General features: G+C 40.6%; 1 protein-coding gene across 3 annotated transcripts in view; it reads left to right on the forward strand.

The window, feature by feature from the left end:
* Positions 1–726: 726 nt before the first annotated feature.
* znf281 (zinc finger protein 281) overlaps positions 727–19,450 on the forward strand; it is a 33,704-nt gene continuing 14,980 nt past the window's right edge. For 2 of the 3 annotated variants that reach the window (XM_033035286.1, XM_033035288.1), the window contains exons 1-6: positions 727–841; positions 8,668–9,065; positions 14,475–14,600; positions 17,474–17,594; positions 18,275–18,358; positions 18,529–18,647. In XM_033035286.1, the coding sequence (XP_032891177.1) occupies positions 8,712–9,065; positions 14,475–14,600; positions 17,474–17,594; positions 18,275–18,358; positions 18,529–18,647 (804 nt within the window). In that variant the 5' untranslated portion in view covers positions 727–841; positions 8,668–8,711. Of the gene's footprint in view, positions 845–8,665; positions 9,066–14,474; positions 14,601–17,473; positions 17,595–18,274; positions 18,359–18,528; positions 18,648–19,450 lie in introns of all 3 variants that reach the window. The other variant, XM_033035287.1, reaches the window with a different exon arrangement.

The following is a 19,450-nucleotide window of genomic DNA, read 5'->3' on the forward strand; positions in this document are numbered from 1 at the left end:
AACAAGGAGGGAAGAGACAAGGACTTTAAGACTTGTCTGGTCTGAAGAAGGGTTTCGGCCCGAAACGTCGCCTATTTCCTTCGCTCCATAGATGCTGCTGCACCCGCTGAGTTCCTCCAGCAATTTTGTGTACCTAGGACTTTAAGACTTTTGCCTTCCATCACAGTGAGGAGGTGCCTGGTGGACTCACTGTGGTGGATGTTAAATCTGTGTTTATTGTGTGTTTTGTTATGTTTATTCTATTTTATGACTGCAAGGCACGAAATTTTGCAGGGAAGAGAGACACAAAATTCTGTAGTAACTCAGCGGGTCAGGCAGCAACTCTAGTAAATCTGAATCTAAATTTTATTAGTTGTTTAAGTTATGAGTTAAGGATGGAAGCTGCATACCAAATCTCGTTGCACATATGTGCAATGACAATAAAATATATTATTATTATATTATTAGTTTGCAGGGCAGCGCTGCGTTTGAGCAGTTTGCAGCAAATATACTAGAGCGTTTAAGAAGGAACTGCAGATGCTGGAAAATCGAAGGTAGACAAAATTGCTGGAGAAACTCAGCGGGTGCAGCAGCATCTATGGAGCGAAGGAAATAGGCAACGTCTCGGGCCCAACCCCTTCTTCAGACCGTGGTTACCAGAGCAGCCTTTGGTTTGCAGCGCTCGGCTCCGCCCGAAGACACTCGGCAGCACTCGGCTCCTCCCGCGGTTGTCCCCGTCCGAGCCGAGCGCCCATACTACCCGGCGTGCAGCCGGATCCAAGATGGAGGAGTCGAGCTGTTGAAGGATGTTGACAAACGGGAGGGAGAATCTGGCCTGAGATCCGGGCGGAGGCGATGCGAGGTGAGCGGAGCGGCCGGCGGGAGGGAGGGAGCCCCGAGGCCGGGGGAGAGAGGGCGGGAAGGAGGGAGGCGCCGAGCCGGGAGCCGCCCAGGGCCCGGGCCGCGGACAAAGCGGCGTAGCGGCGGCCTGAGGCCGGGGGAAACGCCGCTGCTGTTGCCGGCGGCGCCCGCAGGCCCCGAGCCCAGGAGCGGGGAAACCAGGCCCGGCGGCCGACACTCCCCTCAACACAAACCCACACTTCATCCATAATCCCCGTCTCATCTTAATTTTTTTTTAAATAAGCCTCTGCCTCTTCATTTAAAAAAAAAAAAAAATTCAGCTCATTTTTATTAACAGATATTTTAACTCACACGTGTGACATTTAAAAATAATTGCAAAACTAACGCAAATTTTTATTTTAGGGATTTTTAATATTAATAGGCGATTTTTCCCTGTCACCCTGAACCTCGGAGGCAAATTTAAACCAGTTATCGTTCCTGTACATTACAGGATAAGTTGGTTTTGTTTATAAAAAAACTTAAACAAAGCTCCGGGTGCCCGGGTTTTGTGTAACATCCCAAAGACAGGCAGGTTTGGAGGCTAATTGGCCTCTATAAAGTTGCCCCTAATGTGTAGGGAGTGAATGAGAAAGTGAATGTGAATGATGGTTGGTGTGGATTTGATGGACCAAAGAGCCTGTTTCCATGATACATCTCTAAACTAAATTAAATCTCCATGGTAAATTAAAACCAGTTATAATTCCTGCACTCTCAATGAGAAATTGTTTTTGTTCAAATTACTCCTTTAAGTAAAGCTCTGCTCAGGAAAATTGGCATTGGAATGTTCTGCCCATGCAGAACCCGAGGAAACGGTATTGCAGAATGGCACAGCTGATGGAACTGCTGCTTCACAGTGCCAAACACAAAAATACATAGATTCATAGAAAATAGGTGCAGGAGTAGGCCATTCAACCCTTCGAGCCATTCAATGTGATCGTTGCTGATCATCCACAATCAGTACCCCGTTCCTGCCTTCTCCCCATATCCCTTGATTCTGCTAGCCCTAAGAGCTCTGGCTCTTTTTGAATACATCCAGTGAATCGGCCTCCACTGCCTTCTGAAGCAGAGAATTCCACAAATTCACAATCTTGACCATGGATGCAGTCTGTGTGGAGTTTGCATGTTCTCCCTGTGACTACATGGATTTTGTCCAGCATCCTCCAAAGACATGTGGGTTAATTGGCCTCTCTAAATTGACCCTAGTGTGTCGGGAGTGGATGCATAAGTGGGATAATATAAATATTTTGAATGGTTGATCAATGGTTGGGTAGGACCTGTTTTCATGCTGTATCTCCCAACTGAACAAAACTTCAAACGGAAATTAAAACATTATTGTTCCTGCACATCTCATGAAATGTCGGCTTTGTTTAAAATATGGAATTATTTAATTCGGATCCGACATAGTTGAGCCAACTGTGTTCTATGTAGTTTTTCCAGGGTGCTGGAATGCTCCCTGTTGATCATTCAGTTTAAATGACTTCACAAGATCTTGCTTTGGAGTATCCGTTGGCAAGGAAACCATTGTGATACACTCTGGAGATTATTTTCCTTGAGAGCAGCGTATGTATTTTATGGTTCAAAAAGCCTTCTCTCCTATTGATAAACCCTCTTCTTACCAACTTCAGTTCCTTAATATTACTCCTTGAGATCCAAAATTAATGCAAGGTTAGCAAGTTCAGTTCTGAATTGGAAGAGTCTGAAATCTGACTTTGTAAATTGCAATATTGTAGTATTGTGGTTGCATCTCTCTGAAATGTTTATTGCCAATTGTGCGGGCTTTAGAACAAAATGCTACATTGCATAAAATACCAAATGTTATTTTATTAATATAATGTCGGGCTTCAAATTCATTCGTACAGCAAAAAGACACTTGTACATTGGCCGGATCTGTTTAGTGTTATTCCATTGTGATAATGTAAACGTAAATCTAGGAAATGCACGATTCTGGAAAACATAGGTAAAAATGGGAATACTCGTGCTCTCAACGTAAAATAATTTCCTGATTCTGCACGATTCCAGCCTGGCGTTTTGGCCATCAGTTGGAGTATCAACTGTCACTTAACAGGATGCCGATGTGGGGAGCTTACTGAAATTGAAGTCACTCGACAACTTTGAAGAAGAGGAGAACTTCAAAGGAAGAAGTGTTTTGTACTGAAAGTACTCTTTCATCTCCACATTCTTCTCTAGTTTAAATATCTAATCATTGACAATGATGTTATGTACAAAATGTGAGTGGATACTTTCACTGAACAGTGTTTTGAAAGTGTGCAAATCCAAGGGAGGACTTCTGTTACAGAAGGAAATGTGCCTTCCCTGTAACTATTTATTTCTTCCCTTAGTTATTTTAGTATTCAGGAGAACTGATCTATTCCAGCAAATTCTGTTTGTCAAGGCATGTATGGTACAACTCGAATAGACTAAATTATAAAAGAACATGAAAAGTTGAACATTTTAAATGTAATGGACACAAAATGCTGGAGTAACTCAGCGGGACAGGCAGCATCTCTGGAGAGACGAAATGGGTGACAGTTCGGGTTGAGACCCTTCTTCAGTCTGAAGAAGGGTCTCAACCCGAACTGTCTGAGTTTCACCAGCACTTTATGTCTGTCTTCAGTGTAAATCAGCATCTGCAGTTCCTTCCTACACATTTTAAATGTAATAATGGGAGAGAAAAAAACAAAACTTGCAACTATTCTGTATTAATAGAGCAAAACATTCCATGAATAACAATAAACCTTTGCTTAATCTTTATTATTGTTGGAATAAGTAGGTAATTTATTGTTAAGAAGTTGTTTAGGGACTTAATGACCTTTAGAAATTTAATATCTAATGTATTAGAATAGCCTTAAATATCTAGCTGCTGTATATACATACAGCAGCTAGATAGTTAAGGCTATTTATATAGAACACAATTACATTTGACTGTATAGACCAGTAAGCAGGCTACACTTTGTGATCAGTGACAAACAAAATGCACAAATCATTCATTACACATACAATGGACTTTTGCAGTGGAGCATGCAATGATATAGAAATCCAAAACTCTGCAGTATCCTCTACCGGAAATCTGGGGTCCATTTGATAGGGAAAGCAACTGTTTATATCCTTAAGCAATTCAATTGAATGATCTTATTGAGGCATGTAGAGTCTTAATCAGCAAGTGCACTTTAGAGTATTTAATTTAAAGCCAAACATGGCAAGAAGGCAAAATATGGAAAAGAGGAAAACAAAATTCAAAATTCTGTAAATGTATATTTTAAGCCTGCAGTACTTAAAATTGGTAATAATGAGGGTCTGAACTTGTTGAAGTTTTCAGTGCCAGAGTGGTTTTGCAGTGATGTGATTTGCAATCAACTATATTTTAGTTAGATTTTGTTCTTGAATTGAAAAGACCCACCTGTCTCTATAGTGTGGTGGAATTCAATCATTTAAATAGACAGTGTATCATGTCTGTTTGAGTGTCAAATTTCTTGGCAAAATCCTTTAGAACAAAGGCAGACAAAATGCTGGAGAAACTCAGCGGGCGAGGCAGCATCTATGGAGCGAAGGAAATAGGCAACGTTTCGGGTCGAGATCCTTCTTCAGGGTCTGAAGAAGGGTCTCGACCCGAAACTTTGCCTATTTCCTTCGCTCCATAGATGCGGCCTCACTCGCTGAGTTTCTCCAGCAATTTTGCCTACCTTCGATTTTCCAGCATCTGCAGTTCCTTCTTAAACATCCTTTAGAACAAAGGATGTTTTGATACAACTTCATGCATTCATTTGCCTGTATGATTTGGTACTTAACAGTTTGAGGACTGTTTACTTTACCACAAACTTTGGGTATTTTAATTTACAAGTGGTGAGGGTGTTTATCTGTTTCTAAGTCCTACCATTCAAGTTTCATGTTGCTTTGCAGCAACAGTTTTAAAAAATTTTTGCAGACAATATTTCAAATGTGGGCACAAGGAACTGCAGATGCTGATTTACAAGAAAATAAGACATAAAGTGCTGGATCCAGGCCAGGCAGCATCTCTGGGGAACATAGATTGGTGATGTTTCAGGTCTGTGCCCTTATCCAGGTCTGAAGAAGGGTCCTGACCTAAAACGTCTCATAATCATGTTCTCCAGAGAAGCTGCCTGACCCGCTGAGTTCAGCACTTTTGAGTCTTTTTAATTTTGCAAATGTTTAGTAACTATAATGAGCTCTGGGAAAAGAGGACATGAATTGCAGGTCTTTAATATAATAAAAGTTCCAGCAAATCTGTGGCCAAATCCTGGAATTTTCATTGTGAAACATTATCAAATACTTGGTGTGAATGGTTTGGTTTGGTGTCAATCTAACAGTGGGCCACATGTTGGAGATTGACCAACGACCAACATTCACGTCAGGTGAGCTGAACCATTTCTTGCTGAGGATGGAAGATTGTTGACTGCAGCAGCTCGAGTAATGCCATCAAATAAATATTGAGGTGGTTACTGTTGAGCAGTTGTGGAGACGGAAAAGCTGTGTTGTAGAACGTATGAACTTGAGCACAGCGTTCAATTTAAAATATCATTGTATACCTTTATTTATAATTTCATGGTGGCAAAAAAAAGCAGTGTATTCTGTTTGGAGTTTGTGATATTTAAAGTTCAGTCTTAGTTCGTATAGAGCTCTTTTAAGGAATAGTCACTGAAGTAAGAAATGTCATGGCTCGTAAATATCTAGTCCCATTTTAAAGGGTATTATTTTGTTATCATGTCCCATCAATGTCCTTTTACTTCAACCCATTCTTCAGTAGAGTAGCTCATATTACATCTTTTGATTTTTTTTGTGAACAAAATTTCCTACTTGTATAAAGGCCATTATTGCTATTTTAGGCTCCTTCATACTGAGCACTCAATTAAGAATGCTGAAAATTCATTCAATTAATATATTAAAGATTAATTTTGCATTGCAGTGATATACTGTATTTATGTTATCAAACCAGCTTCTGTACCTAATGTAAAAAAAATAGGAATATATTAAAAGATGTTGAGTGGTAGAAAGAGAAATCCACCAGAACTTCCATCAACTCACTCTTTAGGCTGACTTATTTTCTAATTGTTGATTTATATTAATCAAGTACACAGATGTCTAAAGAAGGGTCCTGACTCGAAACGTCACCTACCCATGTTCTGCAGAGATGCTGCGTGACCCGCTGCAGCACTTTTTGTCTTTTTTGGTTGTGAACTAGCATCTGCTGTTCCTTGTGTCCTCGCTGATGTTTATAACTGCTTACATTGTACCTTTCAGCAAAAGTCGATGCAGTATATTGAGGAAAGTTGAATGATGTAAATGGAATAATTTTTTTTTTAAAGAAACCAAGCCAATTTTGACTATGTTTTTGTTATTTTGTATTCAATGGGTATTTGTGGCTTTGGTATTATTTTGTAGGATGCTGTCTATAATGCAAATCCTGAATTAATTTTGAAATCTATTTTTCTCCTGTTTGTTGTTTTTTTCCTTGTAAGAAGTTTGACATCTATTGTTTTACTTTTTGTGAGCCATAATTAAAACATGTTAAACTTTTAAACATACCTCTGGTTATGAGAGAAAACTAACTTGGGAGATGCCAGTGGCAGAATGGCAGGTACAGGTGCACAACCTTTTATCCGAAGATCCAAATAACGAAAACCTCCGAATAGCGGCCATTTTTTCGGTCCTTGTAGAAAGGTCCTTGAAAACGTTCACCGAGGGCGGCCCGCAGAGGTGACAGCGGAACCTCCGGTCGGTCCTCGAAGAAAGGGGAACTAAATCCCCATTCATAAAAGAGAAGATGAGGGTATATTGCGCGGGAGGGTTAATAATTGACAATATGCTGCTGCCTGCCCGCTGAGTTAAAAAGTTCCCACGGTAGACTCACGATACACAGTGCAGATTGTCGCTCCCTTCAGTTTCACCCCACCTACGCCCCTCTGCTTCCCGGCCATATGTGTGACCCCTTCCCTCCCCTCTCCAGCTCCCCGCCCATTGCACCGGCGCGGGGGCTTTGCACTGTCTTCACGTCGGCGATTGCAGCAGGACCGTGCCAGTCACGGGAGACGTCAGGACCAATTGGACACCGACCACCAGGCCCACCGCAAGCACGGAGATCCCAGAGACTCACAGCCAACAGCAGCCCAGCCCAGCCCCACTCCAACTACAGAGGAACCTGGGTTGCGGATGACGGGGCGCAGCTCGGGGCGTCGTAGGGGCCCATCGGGGAGCGGCCACTCAAAGCCACGCCGGGAGATGTAGGGCCCTGCCCCGGTCTTGATGTTGGAGCCCCCGGCGGGCGCTAGCAAGTCCGCGGCAATTTACAGCCGCGCCGGGCGTTGTAAGGCCCCCCCTCCAGGTCACTCTCAACCCCGTAATTCGGGCGGGAGAAGTCGCCGCTGCCGGTGCCCCGCAAAGCAGTCTCCCACCGGGGACCCGCGAGCTCCCGGTGTCACCATCCACCGGAGTCGGGTCGCAGCAGCTCGCCCCCGCAGCTCTCCACGCTCCGAAGCCGGCTAGCTCCACGGAGGTAGGTCCGTAGGTCCACAGCTCCACCGCCGCCCACCGCCGCCGCCCACCGACCCCCAGGCCCACTGCAAGCACAGAGATCCCAGAGACCCACAGCCAGCAGCAACTCCAGCCCAGCCCCGCTCCAACTCCAGAGGAACACGTAGGGGCAGAAGCTGATGGTGTGCAAGGTACGTCTTGTTCTTGGGGTGGCGGATGAGGGGGCGCAGCTCGGGCTGTGGGCGAACTGCCACTTGTCGCTGTAGCGGCCAAAGATCATAGAGGAGGTCCTCTATGATCTTTGGTAGCGGCCCATCGGGGAGCGGATTCCTCTGGAGTTGGAGGGGGAGGGGGTATTGTGCTGTTTGATCGCCCCCTGCTATCCCAGGGACAGGGAGACACAGCGGCTTTTTAGACTGGTGGGAAATCACTTCCAAAGTTCTGCCCACACAGTCAGTACACCTCTCCTACACTGCATTTCATACAAACATTTATTCTGCAAGAAAAAACGACATTGAAGACTCAAACTCGCGATCGAGTAACTGCCAGGATCAAGGCGCAAACTCGCGACCTTGCGGATATGAGCCGAGCACTCTACCACTGAGCCAGCCATTAAAATCTACGCTAAAAAATTTCCATTCCGAAGACCGACAAATTCTGAATTACGAAAAGTGTCTGGTCCCAAGGCTTTCGGATAAAAGGTTGTGCACCTGTACTGAATATGAATGGGAAAAGCTGATTTTCTACACATTGAAATTAGGTGACCATCAATTGATTTGAAGTAATTCCTACTTTGTCCAACTGACACTGTTTTTTGATGAAATGCTTTGCTTCCCATTATTTGGCAAATCATTTTACCAAGTGAAAGTTAAGTTCCAAACACTAAGTATGTAAGTTGAGTCCTACAAACTTTCTTGTACTTCATTAAAACAATGAATAAGAATCTGTTACTAGGTAACTGCGCAACTGAACGATTATGATGTCGTAGGCTTCAAGGGCAAAGTTTTGAGTGGCCTATGAAAGGAACTTGTTCCCACAACTGTACCTCTGCACCTCTGATGATTGTCATTGTAACTTGGTTCTATGGATAAAAGGTTCCAAGCTCCTCTTGTCTTCTTCAACGTAGACATCTTGTGGCATTGTAGTGGGATATCAGTAAGCAACACAACATAAATTACAAAGAGTGATTGCTTCGGATATCAAAGTGCACTTAAAAATTGTATGTAACCCTTTCTGTAACGGCATGAAAGATTGTAATTTTTTCTGCTTCAATTGTCTAATATTTTTATCCTCTTACTTTAGGAGACTGCAGTCGATCTGGCTTTGAATAACTTCAGACCGACATCATGAGCATTGTTCACGACAAATTAGGTAACGAATTCCTCAGGAACGGTGGGATGGAACCAAACTTTTCTTCTGGCATGATCATGTTCAGTCACCTCCCACCAATCACAAACTTTTCCAGCCTCGCTGCCCATTCTGTCACACCATCTGTACCTCAGGATTTGATCCTCAAAAAAGATCCTGACGCTCCAGTAGAAAAATATCCGTCAGAATATGGGCAGCCCATCTCAGATGTTAAAGAGAAAAAGTTCTCTGCGCACGATGGATTTTTATTTTTTAAGAATAAACTTCTCGAGGAAGAGGAGATGAACAGGGGACAGAGCATCTTGACCCACAATCTAAATCATACTGGTCTAGTAAGTATAACGTTTTCCATTCAGAGCATTACATTGCTTGATAATTGAATGTTTTTATGGGGTTAAATCAGTTACTTCTTCAACGTGGCAAGAATACAATTCAGTAATTTACCTGGCCTTTCAGTGAGACTAACTGTTTTTAGGCTGTAATTTAATATCTTGAGCAGACCATTTAAGTTTGCATTCTTGTTTTTAGCCTCGTATAAATTGAAGTCAGTGCCTCCCATCGTGATAATATTCCATGTGGTGATCACTCTTGCTCCCATCCACATTAACAGTAGCGTCCTATTAGTGGATTATCTAATTTACAAAAGTTGGAATCATACCTGTCATTGAGTGGTACACTATATGATAGATGTCCCTTTACTTGTTCATTTAATTTTGTGGTAAGAGGTAAAACATTTTCCAATTGACATCCTAAGACACCATCAAAAATGCACTGGTTAAATAGTGGTAGATACTTTGACTCAATAACTTACTCCAGCCCCGATCTCTGAAGGATAATCCTACTAGGCTGGATCAACGTTGACATTTTGTGGAATGTATCCCTCGAGCAGATGGGATATGTCGTTGTGTGAAATAGGTTACTTTTGCCAATTCCATGCTTTCTGTATATTTGGTATGTAGCATACTGGTTATGAGACTGGACTAAAAAGTAACAAGTTATGTATTAATGTCAGTAAGGAAAGAGGACCTGCACCCATTGAATGCACAGAGAGTCATGATCTACATCTCCCCAGCCAATGTTTTTTATGTAATTGTTTTTGAGATGAGGGAAGCGTTAGAAGTATACCATTTATTGTCTACTCCTGAAGGCAATCTAATGTGAGACTGCATTCCTTTGTTCCATAGTAGTAGACAAATGTGCTAAACAATTAGTGATGGGTGATATGTTAGGCATCTGCATTTCAGGGAAAAACACAGTTGAATAAAGCATTCTTTAGGACTATAGCATAAGCAAAATCACATGTCGTGAAGACAGTGCAATATGTGGTCTGCTGCTCTTGCATTCTCTAAAGCATTTCTAAAGGTTCATTGCTCCTTGACACTGGACATTTGGTACAGCCTGACCAAATATCGCTCTGGATGGACTACATCAGCATATCAAACATTCAGTAAACTTTCTCACGTGGTGGGTTTTACAGAATCATATAACATGGCAGAGTCATAGAGGTACTGCATCAAGCCCATGCCAACCACCTATTTACACTCCTCCTAAATAAATGCCAGTTTTTTTCCCCCACGTTCTTATCAGCTGCCCAAGGTATTCTGTCATTCATCTACACAGGATCTGGGGCAATTTTACAGTGTCTGATTAACCTACCACCTGCACATCTTTGATATGTGGGAAGAAACAACAGTACCTTGAGGAAGCCTACAAGGTCATGGAGAATGTGCAAACTCCACAAAAGTGACACCTGAGGTCAGGCAGCGACTCTACTGGCTGTGGTGGAAGGAACTGCAGATGCTGGTTTACACTGAAGATAGACACAAAATGCTGGAGTAACTTAGCAGGACAGGCAGCATTTCTGGAGAGGAGGAATGGGTGATGTTTTGGGTCGAGAGCCTTCTTCAGACTCCATGAACCCGCTGAGTTACTCCAGCATTTTATGTCTACTAGCTGTGCCATTTTGCCTCCCACAAGAAAGAAGCCAGTCATGCCTACTCTTGAAAATGTCCATCTACAGTGCCCTCCATAATGTTTGGGACAAAGACCCATCATTTATTTATTTGCCTCTGTACTCCACAATTTGAGATTTGTAATAGAAAAAAATCACATGTGGTTAAAGTGCATGTTGGCAGATTTTAATAAAGGCCATTTTTATACATTTTGGTTTCACCATGTAGAAATTACAGCAGTGTTTATACATAGACCCCCCCCCCTCTCCCATTTCAGGGCACCATAATGTTTGGGACACATGGCTTCACATGTGTTTGTAATTGCTCAGGTGTGTTTAAATGCCTCCTTAATGCAGGTATAAGAGTCTTTCACCTAGTCTTTCCTCCAGTCTTTCCATCACCTTTGCTAAATTTTATTGCTGTTTATCAACATGAGGACCAAAGTTGTGCCAATGAAAGTCAAAGAACCCATTATGAGACTGATAGGGACATCAGCCACACCTTAGGCTTACCAAAATCAACTGTTTGGAACATCATTAAGAAGAAAAGGAGCACTGGTGAGCTTATAATCGCAAAGGGACTGGCAGGCTAAAGAAGACCTCCACAGCTGATGGCAGAAGAATTCTCTCTATAATAAAGAAAAATCACCAAACACATGTCCGACAGATCAGAAACACTCTTCAGGTGTGGATTTGTCAATGACCATTTCCGCAGAAGACTTCATGAACAGAAATACAGAGGCTACACTGCAAGATGCAAACCACTGGTTAGCGCCAAAAATAGGATGGACAGGCTACAGTTTGCCAATAAGTACTTAAAAGAGCAACCGCAGTTCTGGAAAAAAGGTCTTGTGGACAGATGAGACGAAGATTAACATATCAGAGTGATGGAAAGAGCAAAGTATGGAGGAGAGAAGGAACTGCCCAAGATCCAAAGCATACCACCTCATCTGTGAAACACGGTGGTGGGGGTGTTATGGCCTGGGCATGTATGGCTGCTGAAGTTACTGGCTCACTTATCTTCATTGATGATACAACTGTTGATGGTAGTAGCATAATGAATTCTGAAGTGTGTAGACACATCCTGTCTGCTCAAGTTCAAACAAATGCCTCAAAACTCATTGGCCGGTGGTTCATTCTACAGCAAGACAATGAACCCAAACATACTGGCAAAGCAACAAAGGAGTTTTTCAAAGCTAAAAAATGGTCAAATCTTAAGTGGCCAAGTCAATCACCCGATCTGAACCCAATTGAGCATGTTTTTTAAACCAAACATTATAGTGCCCTGAAATGGGGGGTCTATGTATAAACACTACTGTAATTTCTACATGGTGAAACAAAAATGTATAAAAATGGCCTTTATTAAAATCTGACAATGTGCACTTTAACCACGTGATTTGTTTTCGTATATCAAATTGAGGAGTACAGAGACAAATAAATAAATGATGGGTCTTTGGCACAAATGTTATGGAGGGCACTGTAACTCGTCCTACTTGATCTCTTCCTGTACCCACACAAATATTCCCTTTTTAAGTAAGCAACAAATATGCTTTTAAAAATTGTCATTCAATCTTGTTTCATCATCTTTTAGGAAATGTATTCCAGATTAACATAACTCATTACATAACTATATTACATTTACTATGTTTTTTTCCATTTCTTCTGCTTCCCTGCGTTCAGTTTAAATATATGAAATAGCTATTTTGGCCAAACAGTAGTTGTGAGCATTACATCACTTGGACTCACTTCTTCTAATTGGCTGATAAGCTATTTTAACCAGACCTGGAGTCAGTTCAGATGAAGGCCTAATGTTTGAAAGTTGACCTTATTCGATTCTAGTCTATTCCCAATAACAGCTTTTCCATATGTAAATTTAAAATGGAAATGTTGAATGTTGGGAGTAAGGAAGATGGGGTTGGTTATAATCTCATGATGGCCTTTGCATAATTGTGCGTTTCTGTACAGAATAAGAAAGAACTTGCATTTGTAAACCACATGTCCTTTGCGTAAATCACTCGCAAAATGTTTAACTTGAAGCAGTGCAATAACCAGTTTATTCACCACAACATGGATTTAAGGTACATGATTCAATAAAGTTTGCTTGACATTGGATCAATTTTGTTCTGCTTAGTTCATGGCGCTGTTTCAGTTTATAGATTTATGTGAACTGATAATCAGTTTAATCTTTGATCTTGTACGTGCCCTCCAAATATTGTCCCACCAGAACTAGAAACATCCTTCATTTTTGATGATGGATCAATGATATCTTTGGTTCTCTTTGCACTCGGACCACCGGAACATTTTTGTTTGTGATTTTTTTAACATTTGTTGTGATTTTCCCCAGTTTTTCTTCCTGTCCTGCTCTTGATCCCCATATATTCAAATATAACATGGTATGTCAGAGCAGTGTGTTAAAGTATCACTGGCAGGCTGTTGTGCCAATCCATCTGTCCCAGTTTACCAGCAGCTCAACAGTGGTCACTGAAAAACAGCCAGGAGTTGGACCCCCAGCAAGTTTAGTTTTGTCAGTAGAAAGTGGAAATAATATACTTTGGTTTATGCCATTCTCTCGATCATGTTCCAAATGAATAGTTCTTGACTAGGAAACAATTTGTCCAAAAGGGAAATTTAAATTTAAATAAAAATACATTGTACACCAAATGCAGTAACTCCTGACGTATATATATATATATATATATATATAAAGATTATTAGTGAAAAACTATTCACAAGACTAGGATTCCAAATCTCCTGCTATAATCTGACTTTAATAAATAAATGCTCTAAATTTTCAATGGCTATGCTATTTCTAATTTAGTAATTTAGTGCATTTTAGTAATGGAGGTAGTAATATCAAAGGGTGCTTCAACCCACTGAAAGACTTGCTGAATATTTCATTATTTTCTGCCTTTCAGTATATTTAGGGACCATAATGACCTGATCTGCGCTATTGAGAAGTTACTGTACATGTTGTACATTGTATTTTTATTTAGATTCTTATGTCCATGAAGTTACTTTTTGAATGAATTATCATTCAGATGCAAGCCAGAGCCAGTATTTATGTGCATTTTATTTTTCTAATTAGTTTTATTTAAGTAAAATATAACATTTATACCCTAAAATCTGAAAAACATAGTCACTACTATGTCATTGTAAAGGAACTATTTTAGGTCATAGCATCAGTTTCTCCTACAAATACAATGGGTGATGTGGATGGAGGAAGGGAAAGGAACTAGGGGTAGGGGAAGTGGAAAGAAAACCATTAGGAGGAGGGGGGGAGGGGGGGGGGGAGGGGGGAAGGAAGTAAAGGTATATGAGTAGGTATTGGTCTACCTGAAATTGGAGCAGTCTTCTTGCTGTTGGGTGGCAGAATACCTGAGAGGAGTTACCTGTTCTTCCCATTTATGTCAGTGGAAATCAGTCTGGCAATGGAGAAGGCTGAGGACAGACAGGTCAGTATGGGAATGCGAAGTGCAATTAAAATGGCTGGCAACCAGGCGCTCCAGCTGCCCCTGTTGGACATAGCGCAAGTTTTCGGCGAGGTATTTGCCTTTTCTCTGCCTGGTCTGACCAGTTGTAGACAAGGTCACATATAAGCGCCAAATACAATAGTCAGTTCGAGACTGAAGGGAGAAAAGAAGCACCTTTAAATAAAAAGTGGATGGAAATAAAGTACACAACTGCAGTTACTCAGTGTGGGAATAAATGATAACAAACTGATTGTTGAATAGTTTTTCATTTTAAACATTTTCTTTAATTGAAATTAACAAGTTTTTTTTAATTCTTCCAGTCACAAGTCAGATATGAGAAAGATTACCTCACCGTTCCAAAACAAGGGACTGTTAAGAGGACAAAGAAACAAAACTCCCAATCTCAGGATACAAAGCCCAAGCGGAGACGAAGTGAAACGTCCAAGGTAGTGTTTCTGTCAATGCAAAGGCAGTTCAGAGAGTTAACTACTTATTTCTGATTTCTTTGTTTATGATTTTAGAACTTAACACGAGCTATTAAAATTAAGATGCTTGGAAACCCATGGTTGAGAATTACACCTAGGTAATTAATCAGAAGTCCTGCACACTAAATTTACTCAGTAAGATACAGTGACTTGCAAAAGTATTCATACCCCTTGAACTTTTCCACATTTTGTCACGTTACAACCACAAACGTAAATGTATTTTATGTGATAGACCAACACAAAGTGGTGCATAATTGTGAAGTGGAAGGAAAATGATACATGGTTTTCAAATTTTTTTACAAATAAAAAACTGAAAAGTGTGGCGTGCAAAAGTATTCAGCCCCCCCGAGTCAATACTTTGTAGAACCACCTTTCGCTGCAATTACAGCTGCAAGTCTTTTGGGGTATGTCCACCAGCTTTGCACATCTAGAGACTGAAATTTTTGCCCATTCTTCTTTGCAAAATAGCTCAAGCTCAGTCAGATTGGATGGAGAGCGTCTGTGAACAGCAATTTTCAAGTCTTGCCAGAGATTCTCAATTGGATTTAGGTCTGGACTTTGACTGGGCCATTCTAACACATGAATATGCTTTGATCTAAACCATTCCATTGTAGCTCTGGCTGTATGTTTAGGGTCGTTGTCCTGCTGGAAGGTGAACCTCCGCCCCAGTCTCAAGTCTTTTGCAGACTCTTAACAGGTTTTCTTCCAAGATTGCCCTGTATTTGGCTCCATCCATCTTCCCATCAACTCTGACCAGCTTCCCTGTCCCTGCTGAAGAAAAGCATCCCCACAGCATGATGCTGCCACCACCATGTTTCACGGTGGGGATGGTGTGTTCAGGGTGATGTGCAGTGTTAGTTTTCCGCCACACATAGCGTTTTGCATTTAGGCTAAAAACTTCAATTTTGGTTTCATCTGACCAGAGCACCTTCCTCCACATGTTTGCTGTGTCCCCCACATGGCTTGTGGCAAACTGCAAACGGGACTTCTTATGGCTTTTTTTCAACAATGGCTTTCTTCTTGCCACTCTTCCATAAAGGCCCGATTTGTGGAGTGCACGACTAATAGTTGTCCTGTGGACAGATTCTCCCACCTGAGCTGTGGATCTCTGCAGCTCCTCCAGAGTTACCATGGGCCTCTTGGCTGCTTCTCTGATCAATGCTCTCCTTGCCCGGCCTGTCAGTTTAGGTGGACGGCCATGTCTTGGTAGGTTTGCAGTTGTGCCATACTCTTTCCATTTTCGGATGATGGATTGAACAGTGCTCCGTGAGATGTTCAAAGCTTGGGATATTTTTTTATAACCTAACCCTGCTTTGAACTTTTCCACAACTTTATCCCTGACCTGTCTGGTGTGTTCCTTGGGCTTCATGATGCTGTTTGTTCACTAATGTTCTCTAACAAACCTCTGAGGCCTTCACAGAATAGCTGTATTTATACTGAGATTAGATTACGCAGAAGTGGACTCTATTTACTAATTAGGTGACTTCTGAAGGCAATTGGTTGCACTGGATTTTATTTAGGGGTATCAGAGTAAAGGGGGCTGAATACTTTTGCACGCCACACTTTTCAGTTTATTATTTGTAAAATAATTTGAAAACTATGTATCATTTTCCTTCCACTTCACAATTATGCGCCACTTTGTGTTGGTCTATCACATAAAATCCCAATAAAATACATTTACGTTTGTGGTTGTAACTTGACAAAATGTGGAAAAGTTCAAGGGGTATGAATACTTTTGCAAGCCACTGTAAGTAAGCTTGTAATTAAAAAGGTGATAATGACAGCTCCAATGGTTTAGTGGTATAATAGACTACAATGTTGCAGCATTTTAGCAGGTTATTTCGCTGAGGATTCCAGGCATAATAAAATCTATCTGGGGGCGTTGAGTTTAATCACGTGCCCTACGCCCAATTAACACATGCACGTTTGTTGATAACCCTTGAAATAGAGATGTACGTGACAAAATCCTAAAGGCCACACCATTTCAACTTTAACTGTGTAGCTTTGTATTTTCATTGCTAAAATATGACATTCTGTAAAAAACCTTATTTCACTAGAATGTGAAGATTTGATTGGGAAATATAGTAAAGTGGCCGTTCACAATTTCTAGGAGAATTTTGCCTTATTTTCACGCACTTTGTTTTAGAGATTTATTTGCAAACTCCCATTTGATATATTGACATTGGGTGATTGCATTATATCTATTAGTCATGCACTTGTTTAAATATACAGTTTTGCTGCTGTGTGCACTTTCCATTATACATTTTATATTTGTCACACTGGTGACTACAATGACAACGTGGCAAATTAAGACGGTCAGTTTCATTTCGTATATATGGAAGTAGGAATTTTAAATAATCAGATATGGGTATAATGCATAATTTGTCAATTTAAAAATGAATTATGCATGTATATACTGGTCCAATTGTTCTTTTCATTCATCAAAAGATTGCACATTTAAATTTGCTGCACATTTTCTACATTTGAAAAGTTCTGCATTGGATATAAAGCCCTTTGGGATGCTTTCAAAGCATGAAAGTGTAAGTGCAGGTCTTTTTAAGTCTTTCGTGTGTAAGGGCTTGGCGAATTGACTAGTAATCTACCTGCACAATCTTCTTAGCTTTTTTTTCGTAATTCCTATTGGAGAATGACTAGTGTTTTAAAATTACTGAAAATAAAATTGTCAATGTCATTTGACCTTAAATAATTAATTAGAATTTATTAAATTGCCACCATTGCATCAAAACAGGCTTTCAACCTTACTGTGGCATTGAGCCTTATTTATGACTTAATCAAATTACTCTTGACTTTAAAAGGGGATTATTTTCCTTCAGTCTTCAGCAGGTGGAGATGGTACCAATCTTTTACATGGTCCGAAGGTTCACATATGTGAGCATTGCTGTGCCTCCTTCCGTAGTTCTTACCATCTTCGTCGTCATGTCCTCATTCATACTGGTAAGTGTAGTACTGAAAATACATTTTCCCACCTTCCTCAGTGTTGTTTCTTGTGGTATTTGTTTATTATTGTCATGTGTGCTGAGATGTAAGGAAAATGTTTGCTTGTGTGCTATCCAGTCAAACATATACATTAATGCAATTGTGCCATATGCAGGTACAAAAGGGTAGTGCAAAGAGAAAAACACCAGAGTGCAGAATATAGCACTACAGCATTATAGCGTAACATTTACAGGGAAAATATGGAAATGTTGCACTCCGGTAGTTGGAGGATCAGGACTACACCCTAGTTTATGGGAGAGCCATTCAGTAGTCTGATAACAGCAGGGAAGAACCTGTTCCTGAATATGGTGGTACATGCTTTCAAGCGTTTGCATCTTCTGCCTGACTGGAGAGGGGAAGAGGAAATGACGGAGGTGAAAATGGATGGTTGGTCTGTATGATGGACTGGGCAACACCCATAACTCTGCAATTTCCTGGCCAGAGCTGTTGCCAAACCAAGCTGTGAGGCTTTCTACAGTATAATTGTAAAAGTCATTGGAAACATTCCAAATTTCCTTAGTCTTTAAAATGGGGTTTAGATACAACGCATAGTATTATTTATTATATGTTTAAATCATCTTAAGGAGTTTAACCCAATAGCTAGAGTTTGCGGAATAATTTTATACTTATTCCTGTAGGTGAACGGCCATTCCAATGTAGCCAGTGTAACATGTGCTTCATTCAGAAGTATCTGCTTCAGAGGCATGAGAAGATCCACAGTGGTATGTATAGAGATTACATGGGCACTGTCTTAAAATCTATTTCATTGCTTTTTAGTTTTATCTTGAAATTTGTTTGAAAAAATAACTTATTGTCTAAATTGCAAATGTATAAACACTTACTAATTGTTATATCCTTTTTGAAGTAAAACTAAAATATTTGTTCCTTGAAGGAGAGAAGCCATTCTGTTGTGATCAGTGTAATATGAGATTCATCCAGAAATATCACATGGAAAGACACAAACGGACACACAGTGGAGAAAAGCCTTATCAGTGCCACACTTGCCAACAGGTATACCTATAAACTTTAAATGACCACTCTTGTGTATTAAAAAAATATAGAATGTAAAGGGTAAATTACAGATGTGAAATTTTAAAAAGTCAGTTTGGGGCGGATTGTGGATATAAAGTAGTATACTGAAGGGTATAAAGAAGTAAAAGCAATATATCAGTGGGTTATAAATTACAGAAAAGGGGGGTTATTGTTAATAGTCAAAAGATATATTAATCGGTAAATTCAATTTCTTACCCGAGACTAATGCTGTCCATGTATTCTGACCTAAGTAGGAAAGAGTGCAGAGGAACAAAATTATGCTAAATCCACAGCACAACCTGAGAATTATCAATTATCTTTCATACCTGATCTTATCTGCTTTTGCTGTAACATAAAGCTCTTGTCTGTTCAATGGAACACAGCAGAGACCCCAAATATATCCCTATGTTAAAACATCATTGTCATCTAAAAGCCTTCTTTCATTTTTCTCTCCTCTTCTCGTGAAACTCATTGGCAATCCATCATAGGGATTTCTTGGGTCTGAATCACATTTCCACAGATTTGTTTTCAATGGTATATTTTTCCAGCATCTGATTAGATGCACTGGGTCTGTGCCATTTCTTAGCCCTGAGAGAAATTATATCTAGCCACGTGCACATTGCTGAGTGCTCAACACCAAGCTTGAGAGACCTTTCCTAGATCTGGTTTAGTCACCTCCTGTTGAGTAGCTGTGCTCTGGACCAAATCCAACATGAAACTTCCTATTTTCTTCAGCAACTCATCGACTTAATATTCAACTATTTTGTCAAATATTGGGAAGA

The sequence above is a fragment of the Amblyraja radiata genome, chromosome 16 (genome assembly GCF_010909765.2).
Source record: "Amblyraja radiata isolate CabotCenter1 chromosome 16, sAmbRad1.1.pri, whole genome shotgun sequence".
Taxonomy (NCBI): domain Eukaryota; kingdom Metazoa; phylum Chordata; class Chondrichthyes; order Rajiformes; family Rajidae; genus Amblyraja; species Amblyraja radiata.